Source organism: Drosophila novamexicana, unplaced genomic scaffold, assembly GCF_003285875.2.
Source record: "Drosophila novamexicana strain 15010-1031.04,08,12 unplaced genomic scaffold, DnovRS2.1 tig00000387-arrow-pilon, whole genome shotgun sequence".
Classification (NCBI taxonomy): Eukaryota; Metazoa; Arthropoda; class Insecta; order Diptera; family Drosophilidae; genus Drosophila; species Drosophila novamexicana.
The window spans coordinates 4,704,474-4,725,389 of NW_020824800.1; the positions used below are offsets into that span (position 1 = coordinate 4,704,474).

The 20,916-nt window shown below is 40.7% G+C and overlaps 1 protein-coding gene across 1 annotated transcript in view; it reads right to left on the reverse strand.

Moving 5' to 3' along the window:
* Positions 1 to 20,916, reverse strand: part of LOC115760239 (putative neural-cadherin 2) — a 45,096-nt gene that overhangs the window by 14,600 nt on the left and 9,580 nt on the right. Inside the window, exons 3-9 of the mRNA XM_030701496.1 lie at positions 16,231 to 16,346; positions 15,207 to 15,371; positions 10,345 to 10,482; positions 6,859 to 7,279; positions 5,584 to 6,483; positions 2,452 to 2,843; positions 49 to 1,982 (exon numbers count right to left, since the gene is read on the reverse strand). Of these exons, the coding sequence (XP_030557356.1) occupies positions 49 to 1,982; positions 2,452 to 2,843; positions 5,584 to 6,483; positions 6,859 to 7,279; positions 10,345 to 10,482; positions 15,207 to 15,371; positions 16,231 to 16,346 (4,066 nt within the window). The remainder of the gene's footprint in view (positions 1 to 48; positions 1,983 to 2,451; positions 2,844 to 5,583; positions 6,484 to 6,858; positions 7,280 to 10,344; positions 10,483 to 15,206; positions 15,372 to 16,230; positions 16,347 to 20,916) is intronic.

The following is a 20,916-nucleotide window of genomic DNA, read 5'->3' on the forward strand; positions in this document are numbered from 1 at the left end:
TAAGCTGGCAGCTGGCAGCTAGCAGCGGCAGCTGGCACTGATTGTTACCTGATATCGTCGAGGCAGCTTCTTTGGAAGTCTGACTGCACTTCAAACGTTTTGACGCCCGTATACTCCGCCTTGCCGCCCGCATAGACGCCCTCCTGCTTGTCAATGCTGAGCCACTGATGGCCCTGATAGTGAAAGGACTCATTGTAGCGCCGTGACTCGCCGCCATCCAGCTCCATGAGGGCCGCCGAGCCATACCGACTGATACGCACCACATGCCACTGGCCATCGTTCACGGCAATTGCAGTTAGTGCCAACAGCTGTTCCTCATTTCGCAGCGAGTTGAGATTGTAGCGAAACTGCAGTTGACCACGGCGCAGCTCCAGTATGGCATATTCGCGTTGATGCTGATCGCTGACACGGAACAGCTCGCCGGCCAGTTCGCGAGTGCGAAATCTCAGCTGGAGCTGTGTGCTAAAGCGATCCGGCTCGAAGCTGAGTGCAAACTTAACATAGCTCTGCGGCTTGAAGGTGGTCGGCACGGTGGGCACATTACAGCCGGGTCCCATCCAGCCGGGCTGGCAGTGACATTTGGCCTGCACCAGGCTGGCCACACAATTGCCATGCTCCCAGCAGCGCGCCGTGTGCTCTGTCTTCAGGCAAACCTCGTCCGTTTGCGGGCAGGCGGGAAAACTGTTGCGCGCCAGTGCCGGAAAGGCGAGATCATAGTGCTCCGAATTGTGGATCACGTTGCGTATGCAGCCATCGAATCCCTTCGAGCTAAAAGCATACTGCCAATTGTAGAGCGTCTGATCGAAATGCTGCCTGTACAGGCCGCCCAGCTGCAGCGGCTGATTCAGATTCAATGTCTCCGCAAATGGTGGTATTTGTCCGCGAGCCTGGCACGCATTGTCATCGAACTCGGGCGCGCTACCATCCTCCAGTTCGGAGATCAGAGCTGTGCGACAAAAGTCGACCACCATGCGAACATTTTCCGCATCCCAAAAGATGTCCAGACGATGCCAGATGCCGTCGTCCAGCGTTTTTTTGGTCTTAACGCGCAGCTCGAGCGTGCCAGACCCAAAGTCAATCAGCAGTCGCGGATAGCCCTGTTCCAGTTCAATGGCTATGAAGTCACTGATTACGGGCTCAGCTTGCTTGGGCGGCACAATGGGCCCATTGTAGAGTATGAGGCCATCCGGCTCACGTGTTATGAACTCAAGGCTCAAATGCGATTCGCCGCACAGCTGCAAAGGTGGATACCAGGCCCAGCCGTTGCCGCGAAAACTGCGCGTCGACTGCTGGCAACGCGGACCGCCATAGCCGACGGGGCAGGCTACGCAGCGCGGACCATTGCGTGTCTCCACGCAGCGTCCGCCATTGAAGCAATGATGCGAGCGACAATTGTGATCCTGGCCGGTGAAGTTTCTGGCACGGCACACGCACTGCGCACTCAACTCCAGCCGTACACCGACCAGGGCCGTGCGGTTCACGCTGACCGTGTAGGGCCGTTTGCCCAGCTCGGTGCGGGAGCTGCAGGAGCCACTCGGACATTTGCCGCGACCCTCATGCAGGCACTCGTCAATGTGCACCATGGTTATATTGAGGCCCACCTCCTGCTCGATCTCCTCGCGATGCATCTGCACGACCCCGTTGAGACGGACCGCCTTAAAGTACGGCTGCTGTGTGGCAGATCTGGCGGCAAAGTGCACATCGGTCAGCGGATGTGGAGACTGTAAGCGCAGCTGCACGCTGAATACGTCGACATTGTCGCGATCCGTGTAGAGCAGCTCGGCCAGCTTGTTGCGAAAGCGTTCCAGCTTCGATGGCTCCACCTGTTGCTTCAGCGGATTCCAGGTGCGCACGAAGTCCTCGTCGGTTATGTGTGCCAATCGCATGGAGCCCGCCTGCTGCACTGCCTCCGCTGTGATATCCCTAACCGTAACGCTCAAATTTGCTGGTATATCCTCCTGGCCATGCTCGCGATCGTACACCTGCAATAATAAGGGGAGATATATATACATAGGTGATAAATAGACTATTGTTGGCTAATAGAATAGTGATAGATGGTTTATATATAGAAGATTGATAGGAGATGGAAGGGCGATAGATAGGCGATAAGGAGGTGATGGGTATATAAGCTTTAGATATTCGATAGTTAGAGAGAGCTGGGATATGCTTAGGCAACAGATCAGATATTGTAGTACGATAGATATGCACAGATAATAAATGGACGAGAAATAATCAATATAAAGCCGATAGATGGGCGATAAATAAGCGATGAGGTGACAAGTGGGCGATTATTGTCAAGCCATAATTAACTAGACCAGAAGTAAGCAATAGATAGGCGATAAGAATTGAAAATGGAAGAGTCCGCAATAATTCAAACAGATAAAGTGACAAATTTGTGTAGCTATGCCATAAAAGGGCGATAATTAGGCTAAGATTATTTGCAGCGCTTACCTTAAAGCGCAGTTGGTAGCGACCACGGCGCGTGCCCGCCCGCATGGTCAATATGCCCGTGTCGGTGTCGAGCTTGAAGCGCTGATGCTCCTGCGCCTCCCAATAGTACTTCTTGTCGGGCACATCCCAGTCGTCGGGATCGTTGACGTACACCCGTCCGATGGGCGTGTCATGCGACTGTCCCTGGTAGTTGTAGACCAGGACCGATTTGCTGCCCGGCTGCATTTTGTTGTCGTTCACATCGCCAATGGTCACAGTCAACGTGCTGGTGCCCGTCATTGCCGGCGCTCCGTTGTCCTTTATCTCGATGGGTATGTCATAGGATTTCTGCACCTCGCGGTCGAAGGGACGCAGCGACGAGATGATGGCCACCCCGTTGCCATTGTCGCCCCCTGATTGTGTGCGTCAAGACGATGGGTTTTGTGTTGAAATTTTAGTCGATTGTGGACCAAGCATTCAAATGAATTTCATTTGATGTTCATTTGTTGTTGTTGTTGTTGTTGTTGTTGTTGATGATGTTGATGACGGTTGGGCACATGAAGGCATGGAAAGAAGAAGAGCAGAGAAACATGTTTTTTAAGCAAGGGAAATTTGACACTGGGTTTTAGCTTTATTAAAGCCGGCAAATGAAATTTAAATTGAAGGATATTTTCAATTTAAATAAACTTCAATTCGAGATTGTTAGGAACTAGTCTTCTTTTTGAATATATATAATATAGCCCGCAACTATATAGGCTACTTTATTGCAGGAATTAAACAAAAATCATCGTAAATAAAAAGTCTTTGACTTGAGCCAAATATTCGCTTGAATGGAATTTGTGTAAATTAAAATATTTATAAATTAACTTGAAATAGCTCATGAATCACTGTAAATACTTTGATTCACTCGAATATTTGTTGAACAATATTTCTTTTCTGGCATTTTCAGTTTGAAAAATGCAAAAAATGTACATTAAATTTACAATTTATTTGTAATATAAAACGAAAGCGAAAAGATGCATTTCCATAAAATAAAATAAAAAACACAGATGAATTGTAAATTATGTTTCTATAATACATTTCTTGCAATATTGATGATATTTTAATTTGTTTGTCCAATTTTCATGCGGCTATCAATATGTGAATGCAATCAATATGGGCATTAAAACGCAAATACATTTAGCAAAATGTGCAATATTTGGTTTATGCCTGCCTATTTTATGTTCTTGTATTTGGGCATAATTAATGGCACATTTCGGATGCATTTTATGGAAACACATTTTCGAATTATGATATAAAATGCATTAGCTTGATTAACAATTTATGGTCTTAATGATAGCTGCTACCTGCTGTTTGTCTGTTTTTATACTAATTACACAACTCATTTAGTTAATTAGGCATGCAAATTAATATCGTTTTGGGATAGCCGCAATGATTCCATTACAATTCTTTGGAATCTATTTGTTTATGGCAATGAATTTAATCGGCTTGGCGAATCAATTATATATTCTGTCCCAAACGCTCGAAATCCAAGCACGCGTCGACCCATAAAAAGGAACAAGAAACAAAAGCAACAACAGACGAATAAAATTAAGATTCAAAGGAAAACGCTTTCGTTAGCCATCCCGTAAAAAAAAACTGTGTTCTGTAAGTGAAACACACAGTCAAAGTGCGGCCGAGGGCAAATGGCCCAAAACCGTAAAATTCGAAACGTACGACTTGTCAACATCAGGTTCGCATTCAACTGACACCTCAAATTTCTTTATTCCTCTCAATAGTCCGATCTTATTCATTTTTTTTGGGGGTATTCATTTTGTTTCTAGGTTCTTTGATTTTTTTTTTTGTAATGTTTTTTTTTTTTTTTACCGAGCCAAATAAACTGCCAGGAATGGCTACAAAAGTGAAGACCAATTCGAAATTCGCCCAAGAGAAAACAAATGAAATCGCAATGGAAACCAAAGGCAGTTCAACCATTTGACTGTCTGCACCAGAAACTAGCCCGGAGGCTCGGACATCTCCCAATTTAAATACCCTATAAACAGTGCGAATGGGGTGTATTCAAGTTGAGCAAGTAACTGACTAAAGTTAACTTGAAGTTGTCCTTATAGTTATTTGGTATTTATACATTTTTTAGATATTCATGGATCTTGTCTTGGCTATCAATCTATCGGTTCCACTTGAACTCAGACGCTATCAGAGCTAGCAGTAAGAAATTTCTTATAACTTTCGCTTTTTATAATAAATTTATAAAATAAATAAATTACGCCGAATTGCTAAAGTGAAAGCTTCGATGTTGTTATAAATTTCATTGTGCTTGAATATTTTTTATGCAAGAAGACTTTCGCTGAATTTCAGCCCACTTCTGTTTACAGGGTACTCACTTCCTATTCTTCTCACTATCGTCTATTGCGTTCCAGCTTGTTTTTTTACTGGCTCTGTGGCTTTTTGGTAACTAACTCTGGGCACAAACAATGCTGATGATGCTGATTGTCTGTGGCATAATTCAATCACCATTACTATGCAAACACACTTTGGTTTAGCGTTTGATTTTGATTGTGAATGGAGTTAACTCAACTCAACCCAACTCAACTCAACTCAACTCAACTGAACGGAGCGCAACTCAAGTGCTTGCTACAAATGGTTGCAACTTCTTGTTGCCAGTTGCCCTTCGATAGTTTGTGCTGTTGCACCTTCATAGATTAGTGCTAAGCCAGTCTCGGCCTTACAGCAAAGACTTGGGATTGATTATAAAGGCAAATTGACTTTTGGTTAAACAAGCATTTTTCTATGTCCTTCAGAGCCTGAAAGTTGAATTTGCGTTTTGTGTAGTCAAGAAGTTACTCAAGTTCAGACTTTGCTGTAGCTTATATTGTAGATATTGTTTAAGCCATAATCTTAAATGGTGGGATAGTCTTTGAATATATCATATCAGGCTTTAACTACATATTTTTATTAATTTGATGAGCATAGTTATCAATTTTTTGAATTTTTAAGATTATATTAACCGGTAAAAGATTTTGGTTTCCCTTTATGCTTGTTCTGCTTAGTTTTTTCGTTCGTTTTAATTTAATAAACTGAACTTTTAATTAATTTGAAACGAAAACCTTGCAAATTACCATATGATTATATGAAAAGAAATGTGTAAGCACTTACTGCGATCATATTCCACTTTAAAGCCGGCGCGTATCTCATCGCTGGCTAACGGATCCAGTCGAAAACTGAAGGGACCACCATTGCCGCGCTGTCGATCATCCGCGTCAATGGCAGCCACCTCGATGATCTTGCGCGGCGACACATTCTCCGGCAGCGTTGGCCTGTAGTCCTGGGCCAGCGTTGGCGCATTATCATTCACATCCTTGACAATCACCGTCAGCGTGGCTGTTGCCGTACGCGAGGGATTTCCATCATCGCTGGCCAGCACCTGGATATGATGACGATCTGCAGTCTCGCGATCGAGCGGCCTCTGTATGCTGACGGCGCCCTTCTCGCTAATGGCGAACTGTCGCCGGCGATTGCTGGCTCGCACGATCTTATAGCTGACGCGCGAATGGCCGCTCTGGTCCGCATCGCTGGCCCGGAACTGTTCGAGTATGGTGCCCACTTTGGTGTCCTCATAGATGGAGACCTCGATGTGATCGCGCTCAAATCGCGGCACATTGTCATTGATGTCGCGCAACTTGACGACCACCCAGGAATAGGCCACGTGATATTTGTCGGCGCCGTCCTCGCCCTTATCGTTCACCTGTATGCGAAAGCGAAAGCCGCTGCTTTGCAACGGATCCTCATAGTCCAGCGGCTGTATAATCTTCAGTGAGCCAGTCCCATCCGCATTCCGTACCATCGCGAATTTGTCCGCACCAAAGCCACTATTGGGCACCACTTTATACTGGAAGCTGTTAGTCTCATCCTCGTCCTGCACGGTGACTGTCAAAATGGGCGTTTCGGGTATATGGGTGCCGTTCGTTTCGTCCACCTCCGTGAACCACTCATCCTTCGTAAACTGCGGCGGCATATCGTTTAGATCCTTGACACGAATGGAGGCGGTGCCAGTGCCTGTGCAACGGGACGAGCGAAATGATTGTGTGTTAACGACTGTGCAATACTCTGTTAACAGTGTGGAAATAGCTTTATACTCTGCTTACAGAGTGGCTTAAGGCAGGTTGTAGGCAGTTTTTTAAAGTGCAACATAAAACCTGTCCAAAAGGAGTTTAAACGAAGTCCGAACCCAACTCAATATTTTACAGAAATAAACATTTGAGGCAGTGTTATAGTATGCGGAATATTGAAAGCCTCCTCGGGCAGATAGACAGACAGATTGACAAGTGAAGCATAGTTCAAAAGCAATATACTCCTTAAGACTTTACGAACAGAGTTTAGCCAGAGTTGAGCTATGTCAATGGCAGTCGCCGTGTTCCGAAGCATACTCACCCTTCAGACCGCCACCGTCCATGGCCACCACCTGAATGGAGTAGTCCGGTGTGCGTTCACGGTCGAGACAACATACGGCGGTCTTGATGAGGCCCGTTTCGGGCTCAATTTCAAATATGGGCGCGCCCGTTTCCTCCTCGATGACATTCTTCTCAATTGAGTAGATTAGCTTGGCATTGGTGCTCTCGTTGGGATCGTCATAGTCAATGGCAGACATTGTCATCACTGGGCTGCCGGCGGTGCCGTTCTCGGTGACATTGCCAAAGTAGATGCCCTGCGGAAACTGCGGCGCATTGTCATTGATGTCCTTCAGATTAACTTGGATGTCCGCATAGCCAACCAGGCCCTCGCCGCCTTCATCCTGCGCAAACACGGTGAAACGCCATTGGGGTCGCCCATTGGGCTGATCCCGGTCCAGGGGCTGTGTCAAATATAGATAGAACATAAGCTGAACTGAGTATCGTTTGATTTGCCAGCTGTTTGGCTTGTTTGTTTGCAAATTATTTTATGCCAACGGCAGGAAGCTGCAGCTGAGACAATCCCGCCGCCGGGGCCCATAACTGACAAGTCTCATTGTCAGCTACAGGTCCTTGAAAGCCCCATCGACTCGCCTGCCGTCTGCTGTGCGTGTGTTAGTCTGTGTGTGTGTTTGTGTGTGTGCGTTGTTGTTGTATTGTGTACATCTTTGCGGTTGTCTTTAGCCAGAGCTTAATGTATTTGCCTCGGCTCATACTAGATTTCTCTCATTAAATGAGTTATCCCCAAGAAATCGCCTCAATATCTGCCTCCCCCCAGGCGAACGCCTGTCATTTGGCCTGGCGAGAGGGCTAAATAAAAGCCATCGAATCAAATGAAATGCGATCAATTTCAATAGATATTGTACCAGCTTTTGCTGTGTATTTTCGGGCTGTGATTCTATTTGAATTATACTTAAATATTGCTTACTCGACTCAAATGCAATTCGCTTTGGCCAGGTGGATTTGGGCTCGTTTCAATTACATTTTGCCATGGATTGTGGTTTTGGATGCAAATTAAAATCGACTTTCTCTTTAATGAGTAGGGCATATTAACGTTTTTTGCTACTAATACAAATGGAACTACCAAGACCACACTTTCTAATTTGGGAATATCCTACTATCCAACTACTGCTTGAATCATTTTATACTATATGTTCCAAGTAAATGCCCGTATTGTAATTTTGGGCATGTGTGTAGGTAAATGCACATGTATGAGTGCACGTGTGCCAGAAGAGCTTACAGAGATTTGTATTTGTACCCTGTGCTGGGCTTTCAGCTTGTCAAGTGCGTGTCTGTGTGCTGCGCACGTGAGTTTGAATTGAAAGGAAGAACCTAACAAATATTAAAGCATGCCGTCAACTGAAGTGTTATAAGCGTATTTACGTATTTTATTTGTCTGTCGATGGCTCTCTAAAATAAAATCAAATGTACGAATAAAGAATTTAAATTCCTGTAAATGGCATTCGCTCAATTAAAGCTAGCGAAAAACATTTCACATTTTCAGTGGCATGTGACACGCATTGCAATAGCAATTACAAATTAAATACCGCGTTGCAGCTGTCGAATGGTGTTCGCTAAACTCAACGATACAGCCCCGACCCACCCCAAACGGCAACCACCCACAATTTAAAACACAATTTTATGCGAGGCAACCACGCACCAATAACGAACGACGAATGTCATTTACATGTGGTTGCTTGTAGAGCGTCAAAACCACAAATGCCACATGCTGTCGCTGCCAACCAAACGTTCCAAAAACCCTTTAGCTCCACACCACCAATCCACTCGCCACCCCCCAACACACACACACACACACACTCACACTTACACTCAGCTCCTAAAACAATAAAACAAATAAAGCATGCCGCCAGCAACAGCAGCAGCAACATTTGAACATTTGATGCAGCAAATGGGCGGGTTCAGTGAGGGGTGGGTGTAGGGGGTAGCGGGGGAGGCTTTGGTTGGGCCATGCTGCTCGTTGGCACTGCCATTTGACTGGTTGTTTTTATGGACTTTGTCTGAAATTAATTGGAGTTCATGTAGTTGGCATCAAACGGTTGCAGTTTTTATAGTCACAAATGTCACTTTTTTTGGTGTGTGCGACTGTGATGTGTGTGTGTGTGTGTGTGTGCGTGAGATTGTGCGGTTTGACACAGTTTTAAATTAATCATACGCCACCGAGCTGCGTCGAAAGCTTTACAATTCACAGGCGACCGTTGTTAACAATCAAACCCAGCCAACTATTTTAAGTATTGAATATATTTCGAGCGACTACCAAAATGTTGTATTTGTTTTACGTGTGTGTGCGTGTGTGTGTGTGTGCGTGTGTGTGAGGCAGATGTTTGCCTGTGTATGAAAATATTTAAAGGCTGCATCAGCTGTCAAATTGTGTAATTGTGTAGTGTGTACAAAGTCAATATGCTTGTTTAATCATTTATTTTGTACAGGCAGAGCAGTCCTTGCAGTCGGTCGATTGCACTGCGCTGAATTGTTCTCTGAAAATGCAAGCTACTGCAATGTTTTTTGAGAGCCAAATATTCAAGTAGTTTTTTTGTTCTCTTCTTGTTTTTCCGATTTTAAATTTGTTTTTTGAAATTTAGTGTTTAAATTTAAATTTAATTTAAAATAACAACCATTAATAATTTGTAAAACTCATCTAAGGAGAGCTAAAATAATAAACTATTTGCTCTTATAAATATAATCTTCTTTCCAACTCTACTCTTCTTTCTGAGTCTTTCGCTTAGTAGAAAGCAGAAGGTACTGATCGATTTCGCATAATAAACAAATTGAATTTAAAATTATTTATGTATTTTGTGCTGATTTTGTTTCATAGGTGAATTTATCTCTAAATAAATTTTGTATTTGAATTTACTTCATTTTCATATTTTTTTATGGTAGGCCTGGGACTCAACTACGATTTCTTTAATTTTCAGTTGTCTGAACTACCGATGCAATTAAATTTATCTACACTCTTATTCCTTCTATTTTTATATATTTTAAACTAATGTAGTTGGCTGTATTTTCTTTGAATTTACTTGTTTTTCTTATATACAATGATTTTACAGTGTACTTCATCCCACTGAACTGGTGTTTTTTATATTTTTTGCTTATATTTTTAACAGTTAGCTCGTCACACACAATATAAGCTGCGCATTGTGTATATAAACTGTTGGCCCAATTGTAAACTGCCAACAGCTGTCTCCCATACCCCCACCCACCTACCGGCCCGTTACCCACCTGGCAATCATAGCCACTGCAGGTGGAAAAACAAAAGTTATGGCGCGCCATTTGCACGCTTAGCAGTGCGAGGGAAGGAAGTGATGGAGGGGGGCTTGTCTGAGGGGCTGGCTTTGTGGTAGCTTTCATCGTCCGTTGGGGATTTTTACAGGCATTCATTACGATTGAGTTTTATGGAGTCGATGGGCATGGTTACTGGAAAATCAGCTTAAACATTGTGAGTGCCACTTACCTTGAGTACAAAAATATCGCCCGTTGTTCGATTTATATCAAATTTACTATTTGCCGTATTATCCGGGTCGATGCCCTGGCCGGTAAGGAAATATACAATATTTATTGGTCTATCTACATCGCCATCGGTAGCCGTAACCTGTGAGAGAAATAGAAATGGAAAAAGAGAGAGAGAGGGAGATTGTGTGAGGTATACTGGTATAAAAAAACTGCATTACAATGAGTTGCTGGCAGCGGGGGCCGGGGATATACTTTTAAGCCGTTGGTGGTCCATTCTGGACCTTACTTACAATATTCAGTCTATAAATCAAATATGCAAATGTGCAAAAAACCTTTAAATGTCCAATAAAGAGCAAGAGCAAAGGGAAAACTCGCGCTTACTTATTCGCATGGGGCTTACAATCTTGCCAAGGGGCGGTGGAGCGGAAACTGTAAGGGGCGTGCCAGCTTGTGGTTTTTCTGGATGCCCAGATTGCTTGTAAATTTATGCTTCGACTTTGTATTGGTTTTTTATTTTTTTGTATTTTATATTCCATTTCTTTGGCTACAAAATATTGTCAGTTTGTGTCAGAGTGAAAAATGCTAATATTACCGAGATTTATGTAATTATTCAATCGGCTTTACGTATTTTTGTTGATTTTCTATTTTGTATTTTTGCTCTGTTATATTTTTATTTTTTACCAATTCCTTTTGCGGTTACTAAACGAAATCTGGGTTTAGGACTACTTTGTTGTGTGCGCCTAGAATATTTTACTGCTCATTATTATACCTTTTTTCATATATAAACTGCATGTTAACAAATTTTTTGGTATTTTTATAAATAAGATAAACATCTGTGAGTTGCTAGCTGAAATAATTTACAGGTAGGTCAACACATAGGAAAGTGACACTTAAATGTTTGACATTTCTTTTGAGAGATAAAACTAAAAAATAAAAAATTTAAGATACGAGTTGAAGCAGACAGAGAGTAGACAGAGTTAAAGAGAGCCAAAATGTCATAATGTAATGGATAATTGACGGATTTGCTATTTTTATGGACCAAAAGACAGTGTCATCTTTTTAACTTCAAAATTAACTAATGAAAATATTCAGGAGTTCCACTAAATAATTGAATGGATGAGTATGTTAAGTACTTTGATGAAGTTATTATTCAGATAAGCATCTGTAAGCTGTTAGCAAAAATATTATACAAGTGGTCTGATACATTGATGTAAATGTCTTAGGAACGATAATAAAGGCCAATTAATGGGATTGCTTTAATAAGCGTTTAAAGATTTCGCTGCATAATTTAATATAATTTACAATGCGGAAAGCTTGTATACAAATTAATGTAAGCCTATACAAGGATGCGAATGTGCTATTATTTTTCAACAATTTTTCGTACTTGGGAGCGGACGTTTTGGCAACTTCTCTATAAGACTCAGCTGTGCTTGTTGTTGAGCACCAATCAGCCCGTAAGTAAAGAGTACTTTCTATTGACAGTAAGAGAGATATAGATAGAATATACCATATGAAAGGGAATAAACATTTTCAGGCATTTTGAATAAAACATTTGCTTGTATAGGTCTTAAACTTAATTTTACGCGCTTTGTAAATTGTTTATCTTTGCGCCTATAATGCACGAAATATATACATTTCAATACATAATTTAAATACAAATTCGTATTTGGAACTTAATTTATGGCATTGTCTTGGCATGCAACTAAGCTTTTATACTAGCCTGCGTGCAGTTGCAATCTTTATTGCATTGTCTAGCCATGCCTGATTGCATTAATGCATAAATACAAACTCAAAGTTACATTTACACTTGTCTGGAAATGCAAATAAAGTATGCCCATTGTACTTCTGGTTGAGATATATATTGTAACTTAATCTGTTAGAGCTATTGTTTCAGCTCTGGCCCTTTCCCGCTTTCTCTTGTGACTATCAGACCACACTTGTATTGAAAGATTTGCCAGCTCTCAAACACTTGGTAAGCCAATTAGAGCAATTACAATGCTGGTGCTGCAGCGACAGCTGCCAATTGTAAAGCTGTTAACAACGTAGCTATCACATCCAACCAATGGAAAGGAAAACCATTTAGGCCAAACAATGGCTTTGCATATGAATATCTTCATATTCTATTGCCATTTATATAAGGGGAGTAGGCTCTTAATGGAGCCTGATGAGGCGCTGGCAAAAAAAAAAAAAAAAAAAACAGCGCTTGCTGCCACGTGTACAATATGCTGGCAGCCACGCCCATTTCCTGCTTGACAATGCGACAATTTATGTTAAATGTTCCGCACAATTTGATATGACAAAAGAGTTGTCTACGTGCCATTATTATAGCTCGCGTGACGCGCTGTGAGCCCTGCATGCCATTGTCCTTACAACAGGACACACACACACACACACACTGCCAATGCATCCAAGCCCTCAGCATTGGCATGCATAATTTAAAGCCCCATTTTCATCATTGGAGGCGTGGCAGCGGCAAATGACTCGCGTGCAAAGGCAAAACAAATATTTGCATTTCATTTCGCGGGCCACCCACAAAAATCAATTTGTCCAAAAGGTGTCGAAGACAGCAGACAACGCCTTTAGCTCGCTTTTGTCTATATGTGCACATTATATAATGCATATATATATATATATATATATATATATATATATATATACGTTCACATATATTTTCGATGTCGATTATCGCGGGCATTCAATGGCCAACGGATCGACTTGGCGCCACTTCAATTTTTTACTTGAGCATAAATGTGTAATTAAAAATGCGCGTGGCCATTGTTGTTGCTGTTGTTGTTGTTGTTGTTGCTGTTGTCGTTGTTTTCGTTGGTGTTTTTGCTGGTGTTGTTGGCGTTGACGCCATTACAGTCGCCGTCGGGCCGTGGATTTTTAATTTATAGCTTACAAGCAAGAACAATTAGTGAATGGACGCATTTTCAATACCCTTTCTGGCACTTAAGAGTCAACATGATTTAAGAATATCTTAAGATATTAAATCTTTAGTAAAAAAAAGGCTTCTAAGCAACAATTAGCTAGCCTTATTATTATAGCTACGCTTTTGACGTTCAGTAGCAAATAGTTAACCATGATAAGTTTCTACTAAAAGATTTATAAGATGTTGTGTGTAATTATTTGAAAATTGTTAAGAAACGGTAAAATCTGGCAATATTTTATAGAATCGCCCTCAAATAAAACGAGCTTTTACCAAATAATTAACTCAAAAATTAATATAAATGTATCTTTATAGAATGCAACTTTTTCTGCTTATAATGATATTATAATTAATATTGATAAACATTAATGAATATTGCAGAAATTTTCGTTGGCCCTTTAAAAGGGTAGGACAATAGAAGCGAGACTTTGTACAAACGAGAATCTTATAGGGACTTGCTGAGTCATAAAAAACTTGTAGATTGAGCACGAAAAATTATTGATTGCCTCAAAATAAAATGCACATAAGAAGGCAATAAAATGAATGAATGGACGTTTTCAACTTTTACTCAATTTATTATCATTATCAATGTTATCTAGCTTCCATTTACCAAATTACTATAACTATTTGATATGTATTTTTTTATTTTATTTTATGTATCTGGTTTCATTGCGCAAATTGCAATTTCTACTAGTCTTCTCGTATTGAATTGTTCTTTGCTTGATTTATTTCAATTATTATTACTATTCAACAATTGGATTTAGTGCCTGTTATAAATATGCAAAGCAACATTAAGAGCCACATAAATTTTCAAAATTTTTTATGAAATTTTTTAATTGACTATTCGTGATTGTCTTACAAATATTTTTGATAACTTTTTCATGTGTCAAATTTGCTGGGCTTGATTTTATAATTACGCAGTCAATTCTATAGCTTAGTTTAATTTCTTTATTCCTGCTTTACATGCATTTACGGACAGACCTTTTGCTTATTTAAGCCTCATTCATTCATTCATTATTCGTGTTGAGCCTTAAAAAGTTAAAAATAGAGCATTTAACCTTTTTCCATGCAGACAGATTGTTATTTCTCTCTCTCATGTTGTTGATTGTTGTGAATTATGGCTTAAATAAAAGTCGCTGCCACAGACTTACACACTTGGCACACGCACATGAATGTGGATACATATACATGCCCATATATATATATGTATATTTCATGTAAGACCATTCGGCCAACTATCACGTTATTATTAATGAATGAGTATTTATTTTGTATTTACGGCCGAATTGTGCGGCTCGCTGAATCGCCTGGCACTTTACATGCCAGCAACTCAGAGCAGTGGCCTGATCTGAGGCTTCAGTTGGTTTGGTATGGTTGGGGTCCGGTCCGGTCTGGTCGGGTCTGCTCTGGACTGCTCTGGTTTGCTTGTTTTTCGCCCCTGTAATTTTTCGAGCATTGGATTTTTATGCAAATTGCATGCATTGTGCTTGGCTGTTGTTGTTGTTTCAGTTGTCAATATTTAAATTGCGTAAAAGCAAACAGGCGATAATAAATGTGGAATGCGAAAATAATGATAGGAGCCTTAACTGGCAAAAGTAGCTGTTCTCATATTGCTGCAATATATAAAAATATTGTTGTAAGCCCCAAGGAGGACAAAAAGATTTACTACATAAATTATGCAGCCGATTTACACACAGGTTACCTTAATTAATTAAACGCAACGTATTTGGGTCTAGTTTGTAGTCGAAAGCTAATTTACTGAATATGCGCATAAAAGTAGGCTACAGTTTTCTTTCAGGTCGGAGATATGGGAAAGAGTATGCGTTATGTGAGAGATTTGTATGGCCTAGGAATCAATATTAATAGCTTAAGTGAAGTCGAGAGAGGCATATCGCCAAAAGAAAACAATTCGTATTGTTTGCCCAGTTACTCACCTGTAAAATGCGTTTGGGCAAATTGCGATCATCCTCTTCAGTGATTTGTGTGCGATATGTTTGACGATCAAAGACAGGTGGATTATCGTTAACATCGCGTACATTGATGACAACGGTGGTATAGTTGTTTTTACGATTGCGTGTTGCCTCCAAACGCAGCTCATACTAAAAGGGAACAACGAGAGAAATGCATAGTAAGTTTAATGCAAGTGTTGATAAGCTGCATTTAAGCTGCAGCAAGACAAAAAGATTAATTTGCCTATTTCGACTATATATTTTCAAAGTTATTGCCGAGTGGCAGCAAGCCAAATGCCACAACGAAAAAAAACAAAGGAAACAAAAAAAGAAATCGTTGTCAAACTTTTGCAAACAAGCGAAAACAAAACAACATTTTTGTTGAGAGGGCAACACATGTTTTGCGGTATTGTTGCCGCCTCAGCCGCTTGTTGCATGACAATGCATTGACAGCTACACGGGCGCCCAGCGCAGGTTGAGGGGTAAGCTGTGTTATGGGGTGGGGTGGGGGTTGTTCTCTACATATCAACATTTGTGTGCGTGCAATCACGTTAAAAATTCGCAATGGGAAATGTGCCAACAGCTGTTGATCTACAAGTCGAGTTGAGTCGAGTTGAGTCGTGTTGAGTTTGTTGCTTTTTGCCGTACTCGTAATTTTGGCCCACACTCACGTCAGCTGTATTTGCATATTTTCTCTGATTAATTTTTTTTTATTTTTGTCACAGCACGCAGAACCTCACAAAGTTGTTCGCCTGAAAGTTTTGCATAGTTTTGCATATTTTTTTCTTCCATTTTTTGTCTCGTGGCAGGCAACAAAAATAAATAAATTATGCATGCACAACCAAAAGTTGAGCAAAAAAAATAGTACATGCTGCAACAAAAATAAAAACAACTGGAAGTTTAGACTAGACTTCTGAGTAGGCTCTGCTGTCACAGCCGAGCGTGTGATAAGGGTTAAGGGTGGAGTGGGAGGTGACGTGACAGGTGTATATAGACAGCAACTACTTACCCTTGGCCGCGTTTCATAGTCTAGCGGACTGGCCACGTAGATGACACCGGTCGTATTCTGCACGGCAAAGGCATTGCCTATGTTACCGCCTGTGATCTGGTATCGAATATTCGTCGCTGCAAAAGTACAGAAAATACAAAATGAAAATATTTATATATATATTTTTTTTAAATAAATAGTCTACCATATATTGTCAATTACTCCGGAGTTTCTGATGTCATTAAAACTTAAACAGATTTCAACACGCCACACACGGCGTATACATAATACAAGTCCGGGCCACTGTATTGCTTCTGGCATGTGCATAATTAAGGCAACATGGGGGGCCACTTCTTTTATGCTCTCAGAGAATTTAATTTATTTTGTGTGTGCGTACCTGCTGGCACTCGCCCATCAAGCTCTCATTTCTCAATTTAATGAAGATGGCAAAGTAGTTAAGTGAATTGGCAAACACACACACACACACATACAGAGAAACCCACATATGCATACAGAGAATGGGCTTAAGGCCAGTTGCATTCATAGAAAATCTCTTTCTGTACTGAACCAATTTTCATGCGGAATATCCTTTTGCATATGGCTTGTACCTTAAACATGATTCAGTATTTCGTTTATGAACATTTTAGAAAAGAGAATTTACTGTTTATTAAAAGGAAGGCATCGGATTAAATTTCGATATTTTAAAAGCAATTAAGATTTCGATACAGCTGCGGTTCGATTTACTTGGTAAATTAATATTAATTAGGAATTTTCGAATCCATTAAATCTACCAGAGTCGAATTTGGTTTAAATTTCCTCTGCAGATACGAAGGATCAATGTTGGAGAACTGGCGACGTGCAAAGTCAGCAACGGGTTAATTAAGTTCATTAAAAACATTTTCGCTAAGCTCTTTTCGACTAACATTTGTAAGGTGGGCGTGGCAGCGAGTACAACGTTGCGTATAATTTACTTATTAAATAATTAAACAGCTCGTGAAAGTGTTGCCAGAAGTGGGAAAACGCGTCGCCGGGGCAGACATGAAAACTTCACACATGTGCACCAAAAGCACGCCAGGGAGCGTGCCAAGATGCTGAAGACGTCGGAGGACGCAGTTGCCAGCTCATTTATGCAAAAATATAAAATGACAAACATTAGCGGAAATTAGCGACGCGTAAATCGCTTAACCCAAAGTCGAGAAACGTGTCGGCGTTGCAGAGAAAAGAATATGGGAGGCAGCCTCGACCCGATGCCGAGCACATTAGACGTGTGCTAACTTTACAGCTTTCTGCTCAATTAAAGCCTGTTAGCGTGCAAGGATATGAGCGTGCAAGTGGGTTGCTTGGCATTAACATAAGCACTCAAAATGGAGACTAGGAAAAGTCTTTAAACACTTGATAAGGCACATTTTAAACCTTCTGAGCAGAGCATATAATGTGTTGCAGTAGCTGGCATTCAAGACCTATTCCTAATAGAATAAACCTTTTTAAGCCAATTGCACAAGCCCAGGCTGATTCAGCATTTTCTTTTAGAGATAAGTTGATTTCTTTTAAATATATCTAAAAAATATTGAAAAACATTTACAAACTGCTTGATGTCTTAGGTCGAGCCACGGATCCATTTACTCCTTAGCTCCAGAACTAAGAGTGTATGCACTTGGTTTAAATACTTTTGAGCCTTAGTTCAAGCCACAGATTGGTTCACGATGGATTTTACTCTGTAGATATGTTTTAAAAGTATTCCTCAAGCAACCCACGCAATCTAATTAAAGCTTTTAACGAACTGTTCGTCGCGTGTTTGACAGAACATAAAATTTATGCACATGCTACACTTTAAGCAGCGCGCACATGTCGCCCTTTTTTAATGCCACAAATTACACACAACAACAAGAAAATGAACAGCAGCCCCACCCCTGCCCTCCCCTGGAGCAGGGGCAACTGTATCTTGGCAAGGCGTTAAGTAGTCCCCAGTCTTAGCTCGGTCTTAGACAACGCCATTTATAATTTACGATGTCACGACGCCATTTTAAAATCACTGATAATGATAATAAATTAATATACACAGACACCATGGCAAATGCTGCTCGGCTTGTCTCGCAGCGAGACTCGCACACGCACACACACACACACACGCATATGCGACAGGCAACCACAGCTGGTGCCTGAGCATCCTGTCGCTTTGTCTGCATGTCCTTGTACAACATGTTATTGCTGTTTTTATGCCATACTTATTTAGCATGAAAAGTCAGTTTAAAATGTTAAATAATAATAATAAAAAGAAAATAGAAGCGATATTTGTGCCTCTGAAATTCGTATTGTTCCTTGGTTCCTTTCTCCATTTCTATGGCCTTACTTTGTTTGAGTGCTTGGTCCATGCTGGGGTCGTGGCAAAGTGTTTTTATGACTGCTGCTCCCGGCTAAGTAGAACGCTTTCAATCCTGACCCGGTCTATTGTTAAATTGTATTTTGGCGGTAAAATGCTTTATGACGGCAAGAACTTGAGATGATAATGGAAAGCCATTTAATGGCCCAGCTAGCCAATGTAAGTACAACAAAATGCCAAGAAAGGATTACTTAATGCACTCAAGGCAAGGACCTTGGCTACTAAATTAAATTTAAAATAAATTTACAATTGGATGGTTAACTTAGGCAACTTATGAGTACTGCAAGCATTTCAAGAAGAATTTCGTGCACTTGCAAATTAAGAAACAAAAACTAAGCTAATAAGCTTTCTAAATAAAAATCTAAAGCCACGATAAGACGTCATTTATTCGTAAAAATTTGGATTCAAAACAAAATATGCTTTTAAGGGGAACGAAAGAAATTGCTTTGAACTGGATATTAAAATTATGTGGCTTAATTTAAACTGAAATATACCCAAAATGCATTACCGCAATTTTCATATCAAAAAAAAGGAAATGTTTTCGGCATTGCTAACACATTCGTTTAAATATTTAAGGACCTCATCGCGCACAGACGCTGTCTAACACAAGTTGCCAGCATGTTGAAAACAGTTTCAAAGTCTCACATACTTGAATAATAAATAATTTTTGCGCTCATAAATTTCGAATGTTGTATTTGCACAGGCACCGAGCAGGGATTGCGGGGGGAGGCTAGGGCGGATGTGGGTATGGAATTGTCGAAGTTTTTACAGCTTCATTTTTGTGCATACCATTCCATGCCATTTGCAATAGGAAAATAGGCAAAAGAAATCACATAAAAGATTGTCATGGCCCCCAATTCCACCTATATCTATCTGTATGTATGTATGTATATGTAAGGGCCATTCATATATTATTTGATAGGAGCTGCTTGCTACGATATGCGTTATGGATTTCCCTATGTATACAACATTTGGCTGGCTAACAAATTGCATACCCAGTACTTCATGCTAACGGGCTAAATGGGTTAATAGAGACCTCTAAATAAAAGCTATGTCTACATAGATATCTGTCGATATTAAGAAAGGCTTCTGATTGTGATTAGCTTAACAAGTATTTGAAATATAGGATATATAGGATACATAAATATATAATAAAGTTAATTATTGATCTTCGATAGGCGACGCAGCAACAAATCTCGAAATTTGCTGCACATCTTGGCGCACCCTTATTTTTTCTGAATTCTGGGTAATATAATTTGGACACGTTCATCTTAGCTACAGGGTAACTGCTAATCGTAAACTTAAGGCTTGTTTTGCTCATCTTCTGTTGCTCAACTTTGGCAAATGCTCGTATACGTATTATTGTTTTGTGTGCCACTCACACACACTCACTTACACACAAACACACACAAAGCTCAATTTGTAGCTGCTGTTGTTGCTGTTTTATTTTTTTTCCCTCTACTTCTATGTTACTTGGTCTTCTTATATTTTTTTGTTTGCCAATTTTTTTTTCAATTCGGGTTAATGCTTTTTTCGCAGTCGTCACGACGGCGCGACGTTGACGAGCTCGAAGGGAGCTGCAGGCATCAGGCAGCAGGACAAGGATTTGGCTCCACAGCTCGTCGTTGGGGCTGTTGCCTGTTCGCAATCCGACATGTGTGTCCCACAGGGTGTGCTTACGTGTGCGAATGTATGTATCTTGTGGTTCACTCCTGTTTTTACTCCCCTATCAAAGTTGTTAAACGTTCTCAATGAGATTTTGAATGTTGCGATGCTGCAAATCTTTTTTCACTTGCCTGCTCCCACTTTCGCCCCTCCCCCATGTGTGTAGTTCTATTGGCCATAATATTTACAATGATAGTTTTCGCATGGGTATCAATACACAAATAGAAGCATGCGCCTTGTCTGTTACCATGTTTGTCTTTCTATTTTATGGATTTATTCATGGCGGGCGAAAGTTCAGTATCTCATGTTGTGTATCTTTGTCTTCAATGAGCCTTTATTTGTTAATATTTGGTAAATATTTGGCGTACATGGCGTATGGGCAATAATATTTTCACAATGGTTACACAAACACACACACACGGATTTGCAGGGTCTGGCGGCATATTAAAATAAACAAATGTTTATTACGATCGAACGCCAAATATTTTGCGTGCTCGAATGTGAAAAATATTCAAAGCCATCTTTTAATATGTATGCATCAGCAAGAGCCCCATATAGAGGAAATCGTCAAATTGGTATTTTGGTAATGTTTATATCATCATTTATTTATGTACATACATATATATTCATTTTATGTACGCGTCGTAGGAGCAAGGCATTAA